Raw genomic sequence first — 19,520 nt, forward strand, 5'->3', positions numbered from 1 at the left:
GATTAGTGCACATGCAACCGCTCCGCTGGTTGGACCCCGAGCACAAACAGGAAATGTGTTAAATTGGACGGGATTGGCTTCAAGAAGAAAAGCTAGAAGACTGGAATCAAAAATACTATACTTTCACACGCCAAAGTCTTTGTTGTCACCTAGTTCAGCCCATGCATCTTTTTATCTGCATTTTCAAGCAACTGCGGTCATTTTCAGGTCCATTACGGTCCTGCCAGCGCCGAAGGGTTCAGTACAGTCAGGTTAGCCATTAAAAATCTAAAGATTACATCAAGCTAAAACAATAGGATATCAAAATACAAGCCTGACTGATCATTCAGGACTCTCAAGACTGAAACTATGCTTTTTGTGTACTCACAAACCAGAGCTGAAGCTCCAATTCCACGTGCTGTTTTTCCTGGTTAAAACTTGAATTAAAATGTGCCAATTTAACCATTATTCTATTATTATCCTGTGCATCTTTATTAGGGTGACATGTTCTTTTTCATTTAAATCACCAAGGAGGTTACATTTGTCCATGGTTATTTTGCATTCTGTTTCACGTAAGAGTGTTGGTCTATAGAAGTAAGTTTTGCAAGATATTTCAAGTAACAACTTTAACAACAATCTGGTTAGTAGACCTAGTAGAGTCATTAACACAGTAACTTTGATACAGACCTAAATTCTAAACAATTAAATTATACTTAGATTATACATTTTATAACAGTCTACGACATGATACGCATGCATTTTACTAAAAGCAGTAAGTGTGCAATAACCACCATTGTGTGACCAACTAAGACTTAACATAATGTCATTAAATCTGAAGGAGATAACGTTGTTATGCTTGGTATATCAGCGTCTCTTGGGGAATGGAAAAATGAATGTGGGACCCTCAGTTTCATGCTGCTATTCTTACCAGAATTCTATTTAAAATGGAACCAACTCAGATCTGAGCTCTATAAAGGGAAGAGAACTGGGAATGTGTTCATGTTGGGCTCCGTCCCATGGAAAACTTTGTTAGTGTGTAATATCCCCACATCATCTAAAGCCTAAGAAATCTGGGAAATGATTTAAGCAGCAGTGGTGCAAGCATGCCTCCCTGGTTCAAAAATAAGAAAGAGACAGGAGGCAGAGAAATGTAGGCTCAAGGTTAACCTCATCTAAATCTGACAAAAGAAAAGTTTACTTTAATTGGTGCTTAATTTTTGGCCAGTGCCCTTTATGTAAGAGGGGGGAACTGACCTAGATATGACAGATATTAAGAAGCGGAGGGAGCAGAGGAAATCATCACATCGCATGCATCAAAGGATGACATGCGATTCCTCAAATAAAGTAATAATTCAGAATGAGTTTTGTATTTTTTTGTTGACTAAATACTCAATACAAATCTTCCTTAGAACAAATCCCTGTTACAAAATACAAAGCAATTACAAAAACAGACTAAAAGGACAGTAAACAGAACATTTTGATATAAATCTGAATCAAAATAATATGTAGCTAATGGGTCTAATCTACAACCTAATCCAATAAAAGATTTTGTCTTTTGACACCAGCAGGTGGCAGGGTTTACCTTTCATAATGAGATCAGAATTAGTCTCAGAAAGCCATTTGAAACCACAGAGTATTTATCCTTTTCCTGCAATGCACTGACCATAGACCACCAGAGCAGACGTGTGCATATGGACATATAGCACATACACGTATGTAGGTAACTCCAAATATCTGTCACTTTCCAGGATGGCCATTTGTCAAACATTTCTATGTTCAAATCCAGGAATACATTGGTCCAGGTCAGGTTTCTCAATGATCTGTCACCTGCAGCACATGTTCCCACTTAGCTAAATCACAAGAAATTAACCAATTTTAACCAAAATAACTGGTCTTGTTATTCTATGCTTTTATGTAGTCTGGCCTGCTGTTCACATCACCAGGCCTTAAACTGAATTGACGTTTGTTTAAGTAGTAGGTGGTCATCTGGAAAAGAACAAGACAAATAAACTATATAAATAAAACTGCACGTCACTAGTAGATTTTAATTAATTTTATCGTAGTATTTTTTAGTTAGTTACTCACTCAGTACTACAGTATTGTATGCGTTGTCATTCTTGTGAGCATACAGTGTTCTTAAGTTATCTAACAACATGAACAATAGCTTAAAATTATTTTTCTGTTCTTAGCAACAAGTTAAAATAGGCAAAACTGCAGATATCATTACTTGGACTTAAACTGCATATTTTCATTTGATCTTTTGGTCTTATGTTCTGCTATAAATGCCACCTGTCACATAACCAGCAGAGACAAATGTCCAGATTTTTCTCCCTGTTTACTCAGCTCCATGTTTACTCAGCTCCATGTTTACTGGTTAATGAAGCATAAAAAACCCTGTGATCTTTTTCAAGAGTCAAGTCAAACAAAACCCCAGAAATCTCCAGAGCTATTTTAAGATATTGGGCACTGGGTTATCAAATGACCTCTGGGGTTGTTAAATATGGGTACAAAGAGTCAGAGCCAGGAAACTGCTCTGTCATCAGAGCAAGATTAGTGTGTTTGCAGCTACGTGAGTAAATGACTTCAGATAATACTTATTTTATTAAAACAGGCCTTCAACATGGAAATAAGACACAATAGATTCTACTTAATGAGGCTGTTTGAGCTGTTATGAAACCAAGTTCTCCAACAAGAAAGTCCAAGCAAGACTCAATGCTAAACCATTACCATTGATAAGTTATTGAACTACCTTTCACATTCATTCAGCCATCAGTGGACCAGCAGCAGCTCCTGTCAGTCAGCTCACAATCAGAAGTCATTCCCAGTGAGGTAACACGATCACTGACTGGAGAGGAGACTTTAAAATAACTTAGTGCTGGCTGTGGCATATCTTTACAGGTCCAGGGCAGCACTGACCATTAGGCCGTAATTCTGCCTGTTAACAGGTCAGTCCAGGCCTCCAGCACAAACCCTCTGCTCCACACACCCACTCACAGATGCTGCACAGCTTAAAGGGCATTATTCTGGCCTACATGCACACACAGAATAAAGAGAAGAAATGAGCTATTCCACTGTCTTCTGAGAGGCTTTTACTTTTTGGAGAGAGACAACTGTCCATTTCTGGAACAGCAAAACAGAACAGCGAGTTCTGGGTTGGCCTAGTCTCACTTGCAATTCAGCACTTGACAATTAGCTGATATTGTATTGGAAGCTTTAACATCTGGGGCAATGCTGCTACTTTGAACAAAATCCATTTGTCCATTGCACAATACCACGAGGATGTTGTAAAGTTCTGCTCAAAAGGTGCATGGCCATTATAACTAGTTAACACCGGCCAAGAATCTGGGCCTCCATTACATCATGCTTATAAAACCAGGGCAACCTGATTGGCCAAAGACCAGTTACATGGTACAGGACCCATAAAAAATGTACTCTTTCGTGCCATGACCGCTCACTCTGCGGTATTAGTAGCTTGTTTATCTTATTGAGATAAAAAAACTTAACCATGATAGACCACAACCATGGTTGCAAAGGTCATTTCATAATTTTGTTTTGTACAGCATGTTATCCATAAAAGACAGTTCTGCAATGTGAGGTATTATATGTTTTAGATAAAGCTGCACTAATTATTCTTCACATTGACAACACATTCAATAACTTTGTTTAATGTGAAAGGCAGTTGTGACGAACCCGTAGAGAATGTTCACCCAGCTCTGATGTTGCTGGGTGGCAAAGCCTTTTAGTCTATTTTAGATCATTGTTTTGGTTTAGATCTGTCAGGTCACCTCTAAATAAATGCTAATGTTGCTCTGTGTCTGCAGACACATTTGCCACAGCATCTTGAAAATGTCATGATGTCACTGTTGTGTTCTTAGCTTGTTCCCCCTGCCCCCTAGTGGCCAAAGAAAACTGACTAATGCAGCTTTAAGTATCTTTAGGGAAGGAGCCAAACCCATTTGACATTTTCATGACTCCCATCATTAAAGTACATCAGTTAAAGGACCACTCCAACCATTTAGTGTTGCACTTGCATGAAGTTGGGGGACTTGTGGGAGACAGATTAAAAAAGGAATGGTCAGAATCAGTGCAGGCAGGTCCTGAGTATGAGTCAAGCTTCAAAAATGCTGGATCTGGGGTGATGACATCATCAGGGTTTTTCTCAGACTTTTGAAAGTTCCCAGCAGAGCCACTGAAGACACACTGTGGCTGCTGTCATAGGCCAGGACTCTCCATGATAAGTGAACTAACTTCCATTTGTAAAATTGGTTCAATGCCTCTCTAATTGCAGCAGCAACGTAACAACAAAGAAAATGTAATCACTGTAGTGTATGTACCAGTCAATTCAACACTCACACATGTTACATACAGAAATATGAACATAGCCTTGATACAGCTTTATAAAGATTATTTTGTCTTTCATTAAGAAAAAAGGTTTATTCACTTTATTGTAAATGATGTCTTTGGTCCAAATAAAGCATTCAAGCACAGTTTTTCATTTGAAAAGCTCATCTTTCTGCACAATGTAATGTGTTACACATTATATACATCAATAAGGTGCATATTGAAAAGTTGATGAATTGCATACATATTGTGATAAGAGACGCTTCCTCAAAAAAGCACAGCACAAGCTTTAACAGTGGTTTCAATTTAAACTTGTTGTTGCTGGAAGCTGGGATCAGGATGTCAAGATGTTCAAGATGTGAAATGGAATTATTTACAGAGATTTGGATTATATTTTTAAAAAATGTCTTAATGTAACTTGCACTGAGACTCTTTTATCTCCCAGTAACTCATTCCTGGATATGCTTTTGAGGAACATCCCACAGTGCCAGACTCAGTCTGTGTGTGTCTGTGTGTGTATTTGTCCATTGTGTGTCCACAGGCAGCCTTTTGTTCTGGTTCTCTGTGCTGTGCAGGAAAGTCTAGACAGCTGACACTTACCTAATCCACAGGGCTGCCTGAGGCCATCTCCTGTTGGCTGACCTCTTTCCCCCACAAAGGACAAGAACCCGGCTGATTGGAACAGCAGCAGTCACATTTAAAAGGAATAAAGAAGTTCACAAAGGTAAGAATGTGAGGTCAGTCAGTTCAACCTTTTTTTTGTCACTTGAAATTCAGCTTGAATTGTGTCACTTTAGGCTAGTTTAGGCTCCCCCTATTTACCAAATGAGAAATTTTCAGAAGAAATCCTAAAGGAAAAAAAAATCCATAGGACATAAATGGATTCATATAATCAAGTCACGGACCAATTCACAAGGAGTGTTGTTTATTGGGCTTTAAATAAGTTCAAAATATTTAGACATGATAAGAGCAAAAGGTTGGAGCCACCCTCCATAGTACATGTTACACGTCTTACAGAGGGGTTTCAACTTGTTTTACTGTTTTGCATGAGTCTGCTTTCATTTGATTGGGTATTTATTCGCTGAAACTACCACATAAATGAAATTTATTCCTCAGCTGTTACCAACATATATTTCCAGAGGAGCGTCTCTGAGCAAATGGGGTAGGTCTGTGTGACCTGATACCAAAGCAGATGAGATCCAGCGTCCAATAAAAAAACCTTTTCAGACATGGAGCATAACTTCCAGACCTGTGGGAGACATCGAATATCATTTACAGCCCAAACTTTCATGATATTTCCGAGACAAATTTCTACACACCAGACTTGGCGAACACTTGGTCCTGCCTGTAGTAGAGATTTCTTATAGTGTGGTCCATTAGACACATTTCAGTGAAAATGCTTAAATATTCAAATGTTATTATTGTGCTAAAATGTGACATTAAATCTGGAGGAACCTAAGATTAAGAAACTGCACTCTGCTGGCTGGTGATCACAGAGCTGTTTATCAGTTTCATCTCTCAAACTTATGATTAGTCATAGAAGGTGTGTGTCTGCTGAGGAGGAGGGTGAAGACGATCGTGTGTGTGTGTGTGTGTGTGTGTGTATTTGGGGGGTGGGTGACGGGAAGTGTAAACAGGAATGTTTTTCACACGCCCATGATGTTGTGTACCATGTTGCCTCCACGGTGCCGTCAGCCCCCGATCACGCGCCGAATCGCTCTCGCATTGGTCAGCGCATAACACACCTTTGTGTATGATTGGACGAGGCGTTGAGCCACGCCCCTCGTTTCCCCCACTGTGTTTGAAACGATGAATGGCAGCGAGACTGACGAGGAACCAGGGAAACTGCGTTATTTGGTTTCAGGTGTTCACACAAGACAAGCAATCGGCACTTAAACCGAGCTCCTGAACACTTCACACAGGCTCACATAAGATGTAAGTAAATTACTTTTTACAACGTCACATATTCTACTTTATATCACATTTATTTGGGTCTGATAACGACATGTAGCCTACTTTTCCTAAATTATACGAGGACGTGATGTTCTGCATACTCCATTATGTTGACAGTTTAATTGCTTTTGTTTGTTTTATTTGTAATGATGGTTGTCAAGCCTTATTATAACCAGCTTATATCTATAGTTTATTGGTGTACCACCAGCTTCACCACTTATGGTTACCTAGGAGTGTGTGTGTGTGTGTGTGTGTGTGTGCGTGTGCGTGCTGGCCAGGTCAGGGAGGGCTTGGTAAGTGTTGTGTGACTGTGTAAGCAGCAGAGTTGGTGCTTTTGTCCCCTAGGGAAGTAGGTGAAAGGGCCCCAGCCCTGGGGAGCAGCGGCTGATCATGCTCACTTCGCGTGGCTCTTCACATATTCTGCGTTGATGAATGTCAAAATCCATGAGCTTTAAAACATTGATTGAACATGTTGGGACATGTTCACTGTGTATGTCTGCTTACATAATGTATACTACGTATGGTTAATTGCATGTAAAACCTGAAATCCGGCATAGCTACAGCTGATCCATGGTGTCATGTATTGAAAGTGTATGATCCAAATCAAATGAAAGAACAGTCCATTTTGGTGTCTTGAATCGTCTTTTTTCCTGCTTTATCAGAGTCACAGCATGGAAGTTGAGGAGCTCTGCTCAGACATCCAAGGTGAATTCCAGCCTGCTCATTTGGGTGCAGGTGACATGGAGGCTGTGGAGGCTCTGATGTCCATGACTAAGCACTGGAAGACCCAGAGCTTCAGGCTGAGACACTCTAGGCCTTTGACTCCATCCTCAGACTGCTCAGAGGATGAATCTGCCCCCCTTGTGTCTACTGTGTCACAGGAATCTCCTTTGGTAAGGGATCCACTCCATTAAGCTTTTTCAGAACAAGCATGTGTGGACAAAATGTGGTCTAAAATGTAGCATTAGCACAAGATTATTCACAGGGTTGTCTATGCTCTGATATTTGCATTTAGCTGCAAACTTGCATAATACTTGAATTTAACACCTCTTTTCCTCTTAGTGTATGACGCCGCCATACAGTCCACCTCACTTTGAGGCCACCCATCCACCCCCAGCAGCACCCTTACATCAACCTGCAGGAGCTGGGAGTCCAAGCATACAGCCAACAGAAGAGACATATCTGCACACACACTCTGCTGCTTCTCAGCAACTCTTCCAGTGCACCAGTGTAATCCGCCACACTTCAGATGGCCAGCAGCGCCCCTTTAACAGGGAGGAAAGATTCACTCAAGTTCATACAAAAGATTCTAGAACAGATTTGAGCTCTGAAGATGGGCTGAATGGTGGAGAGTCTGAAGGGACTATTGTAATACAGACTGACTGTAATGCAGCCACGCCACAGAAACCTTTCACTGTGACTTTGCCAAATATGGTTGAAGCCAGCCAGATCCAGATGAGACTTTCAGCCCCAGATGGTAAATCAGTCACACCACAGACTGTCTCCTCTGTCGTGGCTGATGGCCCCGGTGTCCCTCCTGTGCCTGTCTTCTGCCAGATTCTTCCTGTCTCTTCTCCTTCCACCACTGTTGTGCAAAAACCTGTCACAGCCTCTGAGAGCCAGATGCAACACCTGCTACCTGTCCCATCAGCGCTCACCACTGTGCACAGGCAGCTGCAACAGCAGCACAAGCAACAACAGGCACTACCACCACCACAAACCAAAGCAGCTTCTCCTGCCCAGGTCCTTCTCTTAGGGGGTCAGGTGGCAAAAGGCCCCGTAATGCTCCTGGTCCCTCAGCCGACTGTTCCCACTCTCTACATCCAGCCCACATTGGTGACCTCTGGTGGCACCAAGCTACCAGCCATCGCCCCCGCGCCTGGTCATGTCTTATTGGAACAAAGACAAAGGCCACTGCTGCCAGATATGTCCCGTATACGCAGTCATGTTTGTCCCAGAGAGGACTGCAACAAGACCTACTTCAAGAGCTCCCACCTCAAGGCCCACATGAGGACACATACAGGTATGGGATGAAGGATTTGACACCTAAGTAGATGCATTTACATTATAGGGCACTTTTCTAGATAGTTTACAAAGCAACTAAAAGTCTGCACCCTATGCAAAATGATGACACAAGTGTGATGTTATTATAGTTCTGAAAACATTTCTCTGTCTGTTGTCCAACAGGTGAGAAGCCCTACAAATGCAAGTGGGAGGACTGTGAGAGGCGATTCGCTCGCTCCGATGAGCTGTCTCGCCACCGACGTACCCACACGGGAGAGAAGAAGTTTGCCTGTCCCATGTGCCTCAGCCGCTTCATGCGTAGCGACCACCTGGCCAAGCATGCCCGGCGACACCTATCAGCGAGGAAGACGCCCTGCTGGACGTTAGGGGTCACCCAGCTGGCTGACCTCTCTGCTTCCACCACACTCTTATCTTCAACAAACTGTGTGGCATCCTGATGAGAAACCAAAGTGAAAACGGTGAAAGTGCGAAATTGAAAGCGAGGCTTTGTGTGGCTGAGACTCAAACAATGCACAGAGGAGTGTGCGCCTGATTGTTACATGTCACCAGATGGCTCAGAACAGTTGCACAACATTGCTGGACTGAAAATGAAGAATGTAAAGACTTTGCAGCTTAGCTGCTCCTTAATGATTACAGTTAAATATGAGCAAGGTAATGCTTTAATGGACTTCAAACTACTGTATCAGCTGAAAATGAAAGTATGTGGAGATACTGTTCTGTAAGCAGTTTTCATTTTTTACAAAAGAATACTAAATGTATGTTTACTTTCAGTGGCATTTGACCAAAAACATTGAATATTGTTATTTTGTGCCATATGAGAAGTGATTTGTTCTAAAACATTTTGCACAGCTGTTTTCTTGCAGGGAAAATAGAATTCTCTCTAAACTTGGACGCATGTATTTTCTCTGTCGTTTTTTATGTCTCCAGATCTCTATTTGTGTCGTGTTTGTCCTTCCTATTTTACACACTGTGTTCAATATTTCCTACGTGATTTGGACTTGTCATAGATTTGGCTCCTAAAACTGAATCCACTCTAACCTGTGATCACATTATCCTGGAGGAGAACTGGAGCCGTCGTGTCATGTTGTGAAACCATTTCTGAAAGTGGTTATAAATGATTAAGTTATGACTTCATGACCAGCAGCAGGGCTTCCCTCATTAAAATATTCATGATCTGTTGATGATATTAAAACACAGACAGCGATTCACAGTCCAGGCAATGAGGTGTTTATTACTGTTCATGTTGACGAGCACAGATACACATTTTTAAACAGGCAAATGCCCAAAAAATCATCATGCCTTAGACACAGATGGGGAGACGACATAGACTTTGCAAGCATACTTCCAGTCAGGAAATGCTGTTCTTTCAAGTCATAAATGTTGAAAATAGTTTTTGAACAAATTCAATAGAAATATCGATAAAAATAGCAAAACAGGGTTCTAGCATTATAAATGATTGTTTGTTTGGTTTTTTTTAAAAAGACCCTGCTCCATGTCAGCTGATTCGTCATCCATCAACACTTCCCTTGTTCCATCTGCAGCACATGCTGTATAATAAACCTGCTGTGCTATGTCCTGGCATAGCAGATACCTGCTGGTCCAAAGCAAACTACTCAGCACTTCAGAAAAACACTGAAACACCAGTTTACTGGTGAACTCTGAGCCATTAGCTTCCCAACCAACACCAGAGCAGCCTGCACTTTCTCCAGGAGTGGATTTTGTAGAGACACTGCACATTGATCACACTGGCTTTATTTACTGCATCAGACAGATGAGTAAATGCACCTCCATATGCAAGTTTCCATTTCAAAACACTGCGGAGGACAAAAGATTTTAAATGTAATGATGAAATCAAAATCACACAAAATAAACTATACAACCAATTGAAATCATAAATACACATCTTGAAGCAAAGCAGCCTACAACATCTCAGAACTGTGTTTCTGTTTAAATACACTGCTTCACTCAGGGATACAGATCTTACTTTACAAAACTGGCAACAGCAATGGAGATATAGATAATACATTTGTCAAATATAATTATTTAAAATCATTATATGTCTACTGCATGAGTGTAAACTGTTGTGCCATGGGATGCCCAAAGCAAAGGAAGAATGCGTCTGTCTTTTTGGAGTCATCCATTTTGTTGCATACAAGTTAACATCTATTTGGGTTTTCCAGGTCTAATCACTTACTATATTTTACATTGGGGTTTGGGAGATAATTTCAGTCTGGTCCCAAGCACTATCTGCACAGATGGTTCAGTTCATCCCAGTGGAATGTAGGCCAGAGGAAGCTAGCAGCAGAAACTAATACAGGAAAGATAAAAGTCTTCCTGGTTTGGTGATTGTTAAGCTGGGACAGACAGTGCAGCCTCTGTTTGGCAGGAATTGAGGAAATAAGGGACCAATGAGAAGTTCTTCAGTGTAGCCTCATGGGTGACTCCTGTGTCCTGCATCTCAAACCTGGAGGAAAATAAACATGAGTCAAGGACAGAATCTGGTCAGTTATTGTAACAAATTTATAAAATACATCATCACCGAGTTCCTCACCAGTCTCTAGAGGAGATGACATAGTACACAGGGGGTGGTGGTGAGTCAGTGGTGGTGCAGAGTGGCTGACCCAGACTGTAGGCCCCCGCTTGGGTGAACATGAGCCAGTCTCCGATGTTGAGCTCAGGCAACAGACAGTGCTCCACTACCTGGTCCAGGTCATCCCCAGAGGGACCCCGCAGGCTGCTGCTGAACACTGGAGCATCCAGGGATGTGTTCTGCTAACACACAGAGCAGACATCATGTATTTAGTCATGCAGTGTGCAACAATCTTCATCAACTGCACATGAGAACTTTATTCTTAACACATATGCAACTGGATTAGGTTTGGGGTGACAGATGTAAGTATCACAGCCAGTTAAGAGCTTTAAAATGATGTTCCTGAAATCCCAGATTCATTATAATGAAACATTTAATTGCCTGTAACACTGTGTTCCTTCCCCACTGATTACATAACCTTTTATTACCCTGTTATCAGTCAGAACTAACGCGAGTGACTGTAGAGATGCATATAATAATAATAATAATAATAATATAAGGAATTTAATAATTGAATGAAATAAAAAAGAAAAAAATAAATGTGGGCAAACATTGGGAAGTATATTAGAAGAAAAGTGTTGCCGTGGTTACACCTAGAGGATCTTTGAGACTCACCTTGTGAACAGACGGAGCAGCGATCAGAGTTTCAGAGAGTTTGCTGGCGAATGATCCATACACTCCCTCGTTCATGTAGTACTGGAACTCTGGCTCATCGTTGGGAGATGGATCATCTGTTCAGAGAGAGTGTGGACAAAATCTATTAGAGTGGAATGGATTCTCTAAACTTGCGGTTTATATTTTGTTTCATATTATGGTTTATGAGTTACATTTGTCAAGTCTTTTTGGCACGGCTGTTGGCTTGACTTTACATAATGCATTTTTCACGTGACGGCTGCATTATATCATATTCTTCACTGTTTTCCTGTCTGTAAATAAGCCCTAACATCTTTCTGAATATATACCCTAAGTGAATATCATGCCACTGACCATGCGCCTGGTCCTGACAGTCTCGTGCCACCACCTCCTTGGAGATGATGTTCACAGCCAGAGTGAAGGCAGAGGACACAAAGAAGCTGCCAGGCTCTGCAATGATGGAAACTCCAGTAGAAGGAGGGAAGTATAGGTCCACCATAGACATGACTGCACAATTAATCTGCAACAGAGATGACAGCAGTAAAAAGCAGGAACCAAAATGAGTACACCTTTCAAAATTAGTTTTGAGACTCTCACATTAAATTTCCATACTAATTTCAAAAGAATGTGACTTAAATGCAGTGTAAGTGACCCTGTGGTGACGCTTGCAGTGCACTTGAATTGTGAGGGAGACAGGATAGTGTCTGATCCATATCAGGACACAATTCTCTGAGTGTTGCTGATACAGGTTTTACTGCCCACTGTGTCCTCAATTAGTATCATGTAAAAAGCAGACAGAAAGATACTGACCAGTTCCAGCTGAGTCTCAGATCCATTGAAGCCGCCTCCAATGTCCAGGATTTTCATGTTGAAGCCAATTTCCTCCTGAGACAGACAAAGGCGTGTAAATATGTCACTGAAACATGAATGACTATCAAGTGGGTGTTTCTGGAGCTGTCACAAGTGTCCAAAACATAAAGCACAGAATCACAGAACTGAACAGTGCAACTAACAAGATTTAACATTACTTACTCCCATATCAAAGACACAACGGGCATCAGATATGGCATGAATGTACACCTGGTCGTCCTCACAGGAGCTGGAAATGTTAGACCTGTTGGGGGGGGGGGCATTAACACTGGAATTAAAATTTAGTACGACAGCAGGTTGGACTAAATTTTGAGAGCTGCTGTAAAGGAAGCTGCTATAGTGTTATTGTACACAATCTATGTTTCCTCAAAGCACTTCATAAACAGTCACAGAGCACACTTTACAATTTCTGCAGGCCTCACCTCACCCCAACCACCTGCACACCCAACTCCTTAGCCCTCTCCAACAGATGCCTGCAGTCCTTGAGGGAGCAGCCAAAAGTCATGCTCATCTCATCATCCTGGCTAGAGGCTTCTGTTGAAACCTGTAGTAGCAGCCTGAATGAAATAAAGGATGTTGGTTAGTGGTTTGTGGAGAAAAAAGAAACCAGATGGGCTAAATACAAATGGTACACAACGAGAACTGGTTGAGAAGTTAGCACAATATATCACAAAATCTCTGCAGCTGAGACCACGTGATTTTATACAGCTTGATTTGACATAAAGCTTCTTAATATGGACAATGCCAGTATGCCAGAAGGTAGGAAACAACATACTGTATGTATTTCAAGTGAAATCTTGTAAGGTGGATAGTATTTAATGACTTGTAAAAAAGTGGCACAATTGCACAAATCAAATTACTTGATAATGTTGAAATAGCATCTTTCCAGTCACATGATCACCGGCACTAGGACTAATTCTTCGCAAACACTTACTTGGCATTGGGGTGGCAGCGAGAAATCTTACGTAGCTCTGCTTCATTATCACACACCAAGAGGTCAATGCCATTCTTAGCAGCGTACTTAATCTGGGACACTTGTTTGCAAACGCCACTGTAGATGATATCTTCAGGGGGAATGCCATGGCTCTGTACAAGCTCAAGCTCAGACTAAAATACAAAGAGAAAAAGACAGTATTCTATGAATAAACTGTTTGCATAGAGTACCATAGACAAAAATACATGTATACATAGACCAAACACATGGTAATATATCAAAAGATTGGCACTGAGGTATACTGACCACTTGGTGGTGCCTCTTTGTCTATTCCACAGCTTGTGGAGCACAAGTTGAGCAATATTTACCCACAGAAATGTGCTCGTACTTTCTCTAGCAGAGAAAGCGGTGATGTAATACTGAACCGAATTTATTACCCTGCAAAATATTTGCAGTAAGCTCCTCTAAAAACAATTTCCTGTGCAGCATAAACAGCGCATGCTGCACCTGGGACTGTTTTTCTCTTAAGAGACCTGAACTGACATCAGTGATCTAACATTTTCGGGAGAAAGTACCTTGTTGGTGCAAATGAATCCAGTGCCGAGGGCAGCAAGAACTTCAATAACAGTTGGACTGCTGTTGCATCTGACAGCATAGTAGGGTCGAATTTGGGCCATATGGGTTCTCCAGCGAACGTGCTGCCTCATTATAACTCCCAGGTCTGCTACAAAGAATGCATTCTTCTCAGACTGAGGAAGAAAGAAACATAGATGTGGATGAATCAGAAAAAAAATATACACCTTGCAAGCTTTTGCAAAACTGAGTCTATATGTAACCACATGTAATAAGCAATGCAATACAATACTACAATTTGGTCTCTCTAATGCTGTTGCAGTGAGACCCCTTACCAGAGTTTGTTCATAAATGTGATTGTCAATCACATCACAGAGGGCCGTGCCTCCTTCCAGTAGGCCAACAGAATACTGCGGTTCATCAGCAATTCCTTTCATCCTCTCAACCGGTTTCTTCTAATCCGACAGGCATAAAGAATGTGGCTAGTCCAAAGTGGTCTTGCTCGCTCCCTCTCGAGCCCTTGGGGTCCTAGACTTATGCAACAAACTGTACAAGAAAAAAAGAAGAATTAACTTAGGACACAAAAGTTCAAGAAGCAAAACAATTCAATCATATTTGGATAATGCATGTTCATTGATGTTGTACAAGTCTTCTCTAGTTTATTTAGTAGCTGGAAACTAAACCTTTCTGATGAGATCCCCAATCAAACAAGCCACTTTCAGTGGGCATCCAATCAGAGCACAGAGCAAGCTCCACGTTACAGGATAGCTTTGTGGAAGAGGCCTATTCTTCTGAAAAGCCGCTGTGAAAACACAGAGTCTGGGGCACAGGGTTCATTTACTTTACCATCAATTACTCCCAACAATCACCATGAATCCCTGAGCTGGTGACCCGTAAAGGTTCTTTTTGATGGCATTAAACAAGGTACAATACTGGCGGCATTGGTGTCACAACTTTACTTTCAATAATGTTACACAATACATCAGAGAGGAATAGTAGTCTGGATTGGAACAGATGTGACATGGCTGTAACTTTGGGAGGTGACATACGGAGAACAAAATCAGTGAATGATCAAGACACTGACACAACGCTGTGGCAACATTTGTACACACGAGACTTCAAAGTATAGCCACCCAAAGTGCCTAGAACTTTTAGTCCCTGGAATTACTTTTCAAGTAACTAAATGTTCCTTCAGGCCGTGAACTATAGATCTTTAAAAATTAGACAAATGAATCCACTGATGTATGAAAAAGCAATGGCTATTCTTACACAAAATCTTTGCATGTGACTATACAAAAATCATCATTGACGGTCCATCTGGCATTTGCTTTCTTCTCTAAATCCATGCTGATGTGTCAAAGCACAATGTACAAAAAACAAACTTTAAATTGGTGGCTGAAATAAAATGCAAGTACTCAGCCAATCAGAAAGCTGCAATCCCCACCCCCAAAGTTCCTGGACCTTTGGAAAGCAGTACCCCGAAACTTAATTCAGACCCTTGTCTCTGCAGGGAAATGCACGTCCACAGGTTGCTTGTCTCTGGGGAAAGATCACGCGGTGGAAATGCAGCTAATGGTGTACTTTCTACATGATGCAAACATCTTTTGTGTTGTTGGGTGAAAGCTTTCAATGTTGCCTGAAAATGACCAAGTATACTTATCACAGGATTTTTATTTTACGAAAATTAAATTATTGCAATTCTACAAAACAGCATAGGCTTCAACTCTTAAATCCTCTGCAGGACCATGGGATATAAAAGGGCGTGAAATGCCTCAACCCTATAATGTCTTTAACCAAGATTTTATGTAACTATGACACATAACATTTTCCCTTTGAAGGAAGTGATGATGTGAATGGGGTCATCCAGTTAGTACAGTTATTGCATTATTTTCTCATAACAAAGCATAAAGAACTGCTGATGAAAATGTAGCCACTATTAACTGGTTTAATACCAGTAACCAAATGAGCATCTATTTAGTTACAACTAAATCAGGGCAAGACAAAAGCTTCCTGCTAGAGAGTCCTGTTATTTTAATAGAAGTGCTGAAAATAGATCTGAAATGCATGTTCTAAAATAACTAGACTGTTTGCGATTCATCTGAAGCATGCAGCTTGTTATTACACCCTTTTTACTCTCAAGAGTTTTGGTGAAACAATTTGTCACAAGGCGTTAAACAATGTCACTTAAATTAAAACAGACACACATACATACATGCAAACATGGTTTTATTCACAATTGTTTCTACTACAAAAACATCCCCAGTCAAACAATCAAAGAAATATGTATTAATTCACTCACATGGATGAGTCCTGGGATGAACTCGTCCACTATCAGCTAGGATCCCAAGGTGGCTCGGCGTTGAAGTCAAATGGCTCCCGGTATAGAGCTGCCCCTAGATCCTCTGGATAGTTGTTATACACCTGCAAAGGGACATACAAGGACAGAGTACATGGGAATCAATCACTGACAAACAAACAAGTCTGACAAGGAGAGCATCCCCACTGACCCATGTTCCAGTCTATCTTAACATTAATGCAGTGTGACGTGGTAGAGGACAACATTGGGAAGCAGTTGACCAGGCAAAGTGCGGAGTGTTACAAAGTCAAAGGAAAGCGAACATTGGTGCAAATATATAAACGCTTGCTTGTGGTTTCTTTTGTATGAGATACATATTTTGAGCAATTGGTGTTTTTTAAATGTTTGAAATGTCTTTGCTAGTTTGGACCATGGTCCATCGTAAAGTGAACTGAACTGACGCAATCATGACGAGCAGTTTGGGATAAACATTGCCAAGTAAAATCACAACAGCAAACAATGCCCAGCGCTATGAGATAAAATACCATCTGTCTGCTACCAACTCTAAACCACATTTAATATTTCTACGGTTACAGCTAGTTAACCTGGCTTGCTATGGTAACAGGTCGTTTTGCACTCACTGGCAAGGCTAGCATAAGGTATTAGCGTTAGCTTCTTAGCAACATACAAGTCTTTATTGTGTTACAAGAACCAGTTACTCGTTTCTTAAATAATAATGGTACTGATTATGACTTTATCTTTCATATGTTACAGCTAGCATTCCTGACTTGTCGGCAAACTAACGCTATGTTTACTCGGTTAATTTAACAACATGCTACGCAGCAAGCTAAAAAGGCGGTTAGCTAACGTTACTTACGTCTGCTGAAAACCCAAAAGAGGGGACAGAACGCTTTTTCTTTTTAGGCGGAATTTTTAAAGAGTGGTGGGGTTACTAAAAGAGAAAATGATATCTGCCATGGACGTGGTGGATTGGGTTATTCGTTCGAGGTTTTGTCGATGAGATTTAGCTGACACGGATCACTTGTTAGCCGAGCGGAAGGGAACAGCGGAGGTCGAGTGTGCGGTGAGATGGATCGACAGACAGTAGCCCACGCCAAAATGAACAGTGGAATATCCGGTTACAATATCAAAATAAAATCAGTAGTAACGAACAGAGTGCAAGGATTTTTGATGAATTCAAACCACCAATGTCTAAATAAAGACACAATAAAAGAAACATCAATCTAACAAAGCTGTTTTTCAGAAAATGGTCATTCCATTTTAATATAACTGAATAATTGTAACTTATGTAAACATAAGTTCCGGTCTGATTTTACTTAAGTGTAGGGAGTTTTACATGGGCGGAGTTTAGAGCTGTCAAATATGTCAATAATCAACCCCAACCATCCCATTATTAATAATAATAATAATAATAATAATAATAATAATAATACTTTCCTTTTTTTTTTAAACATTGTGCAATAGTGGAAAACACTGTACTTGAACAATGTGCAAGTCTAAACCCATGAGCAATTCTCCAATCCCTTTACAACTGGCCCTACCAATAATATTTTACATGCAATACAATGAGCAATACTGAAAAACATTGTGTTTTCTTACAAATAATGTATAAATACAGAGTTTTGACTTTTTTCTATTTTGTATTTTATCTTTTTCTATGTCTTTTTATACTTCTGATACTACTGCTGCTGCCTGTAACACCCAAATTTCCCCTATGGAGGAATAATAAAGGGTTATCTTATCTTATCTCTCATCTTGTCTTATCTTAAATCTTCAAAATTATTGAGAAATATTCCAGAAACAGTCAAAGTAAAATGCACTGGTTAACTAAAGCTTTATATTCTGTTTTTTAAACTTGCCAATGTCAAATTTTCCAAGAATTACCTGTGCTATGTCTTCATTGCGTTTCCCATGGCTCAGTAATAATGAAAAAATGCTGTCCAATAAAGTTTGCAGAATTTTCCCTTTTTTTTCTGTCACCAAAATCAACAGCTGCAAAACATCAGTTCCATGAGTAGTAAGTAGATGGATGCATGTCTAAGTTCAAGTTCAAACTGGACTTTTCTGTCCTTTTGCCTTTGTTGTTGTGACTTTGAGAAGTCGTGCCTGCTTCTGAAAATGCAGGGTCTGAGCAAGTGTTTTTTCCAAGGAGATAAATTTGCATGTCTCCCTCCTCAACAGTGGAGGAGGAGGGTGCCAAGGAAATCTCAGCTACTGTTTGCTAAACAGAGGGGAAGTGTTCTCTCCGTGTTTTTTTTTTTTTTTTTTTGACTCTATATCAATATTGACATCATTTTGGTTTTAAGAATCACAGACCTGATCATAAAATCGCTACTTCAAATGTCCATGTTTCTATTTGCATATTTGCAGATCTTATCAAGAGAATTTCTTAGGGGATAGTTTTGAGAAATATTGGAAAATATCTCTGTGAAAATGTATAATGAGTTTGTCTTTGAGTTTGTCTTTGTTATAATGATCTACTTATCCTGGAGTCAAAGTCCATTTTCGGCAGTGTGTGTGTGGTCTTTGAGAACTCAATGTTCCCTTAGTTCAGTGTTTTCAATATTTGTTACAGAGTGACAGGGACATACAGTACAGTCCTAACTACAAAAATACACCAAAATATGTATCAGAACACACATGAGAACATTTATGTTGTCACTTCTAAATTCGGCATTGTGTTGGGTTTTTTAGGATTCAAAAAACTTTCTTTTTTTTATCGCTCAGTCCATCCAGAAGTCCTATTTTTTCCATGGAGATCACATGTTAACCAAAAGCAAAGTTGCTCAAATCTTTACCATCAAGATCAATATTCCTTTATTTGTCCTGCGAGGGGAAATTCCAGACCGACTCACTCACATCATATAACCCTGCATGATATGTTTTTTTTTTTTTCCAACAACCCAGAACAGTTGTGAATTCACATTACTGTGAAATTCTTCAGCGTGTTAGATGAGCTTTGAGCACCCCTTAGGGGGAAATAAACAATAGCAGCATTTGTTACACTAATAAAACTACTGCTTACAGTCCATTGTGAAGGCTGCAGAGGCAATGTCTTTTCCTCGGTATGCAACACAAAAGCTGTTCCGTGTTTTGTGCCTGTTTTCTCCGACACTAAATGAGACGATGTATATATAAGTCTAATCACACATAGCATCTAAAGTGGCTTCCAGTAAAGCACAATGTTTGATTTCCATTGTGTGGACCATAATAGCCATCGCAGCCATTGGGTATGCGACAGCAAGACATGCGCACCACCCACTGTGAGAGCAAATACTCCAGTGGCTGCATTGTGCAGCAGGAAT

The 19,520-nt window shown here is 40.5% G+C and overlaps 2 protein-coding genes across 5 annotated transcripts; one reads left to right on the forward strand and one right to left on the reverse strand.

Annotated features, from left to right (window-relative positions):
• The first annotated feature begins 6,105 nt into the window (after positions 1-6,105).
• LOC143324488 (Krueppel-like factor 10) lies at positions 6,106-9,189 on the forward strand. The gene is made up of 4 exons (XM_076737030.1): positions 6,106-6,255; positions 6,936-7,166; positions 7,336-8,296; positions 8,461-9,189. The coding sequence occupies exons 2-4, from the start codon at positions 6,945-6,947 to the stop codon at positions 8,733-8,735; spliced, it is 1,458 nt and encodes a 485-aa protein (XP_076593145.1). The 5' UTR covers positions 6,106-6,255; positions 6,936-6,944; the 3' UTR covers positions 8,736-9,189.
• Positions 9,190-9,502: 313 nt separating this feature from the next.
• On the reverse strand, positions 9,503-18,329 carry LOC143324489 (antizyme inhibitor 1-like). Of its 4 annotated transcripts, none has more exons than XM_076737034.1 (12): positions 18,100-18,329; positions 16,198-16,319; positions 14,234-14,444; positions 13,901-14,074; positions 13,326-13,498; positions 12,814-12,948; positions 12,554-12,635; positions 12,332-12,406; positions 11,876-12,041; positions 11,504-11,619; positions 10,850-11,067; positions 9,503-10,762 (listed from the first exon to the last, which is right to left on the reverse strand). In XM_076737034.1, the coding sequence occupies exons 3-12, from the start codon at positions 14,333-14,335 to the stop codon at positions 10,648-10,650; spliced, it is 1,356 nt and encodes a 451-aa protein (XP_076593149.1). In that variant the 5' UTR covers positions 14,336-14,444; positions 16,198-16,319; positions 18,100-18,329; the 3' UTR covers positions 9,503-10,647. The 4 variants fall into 4 exon arrangements, with proteins under 4 accessions (XP_076593149.1, XP_076593147.1, XP_076593148.1 ...); XM_076737032.1 differs by having other exon boundaries at positions 10,850-11,070; positions 18,100-18,237; XM_076737033.1 differs by lacking the exon at positions 18,100-18,329 and adding an exon at positions 17,072-17,293.
• Between the last annotated feature and the right edge of the window lie 1,191 nt (positions 18,330-19,520).

The sequence above is a fragment of the Chaetodon auriga genome, chromosome 8 (genome assembly GCF_051107435.1).
Source record: "Chaetodon auriga isolate fChaAug3 chromosome 8, fChaAug3.hap1, whole genome shotgun sequence".
Lineage (NCBI taxonomy): Eukaryota > Metazoa > Chordata > Actinopteri > Chaetodontiformes > Chaetodontidae > Chaetodon > Chaetodon auriga.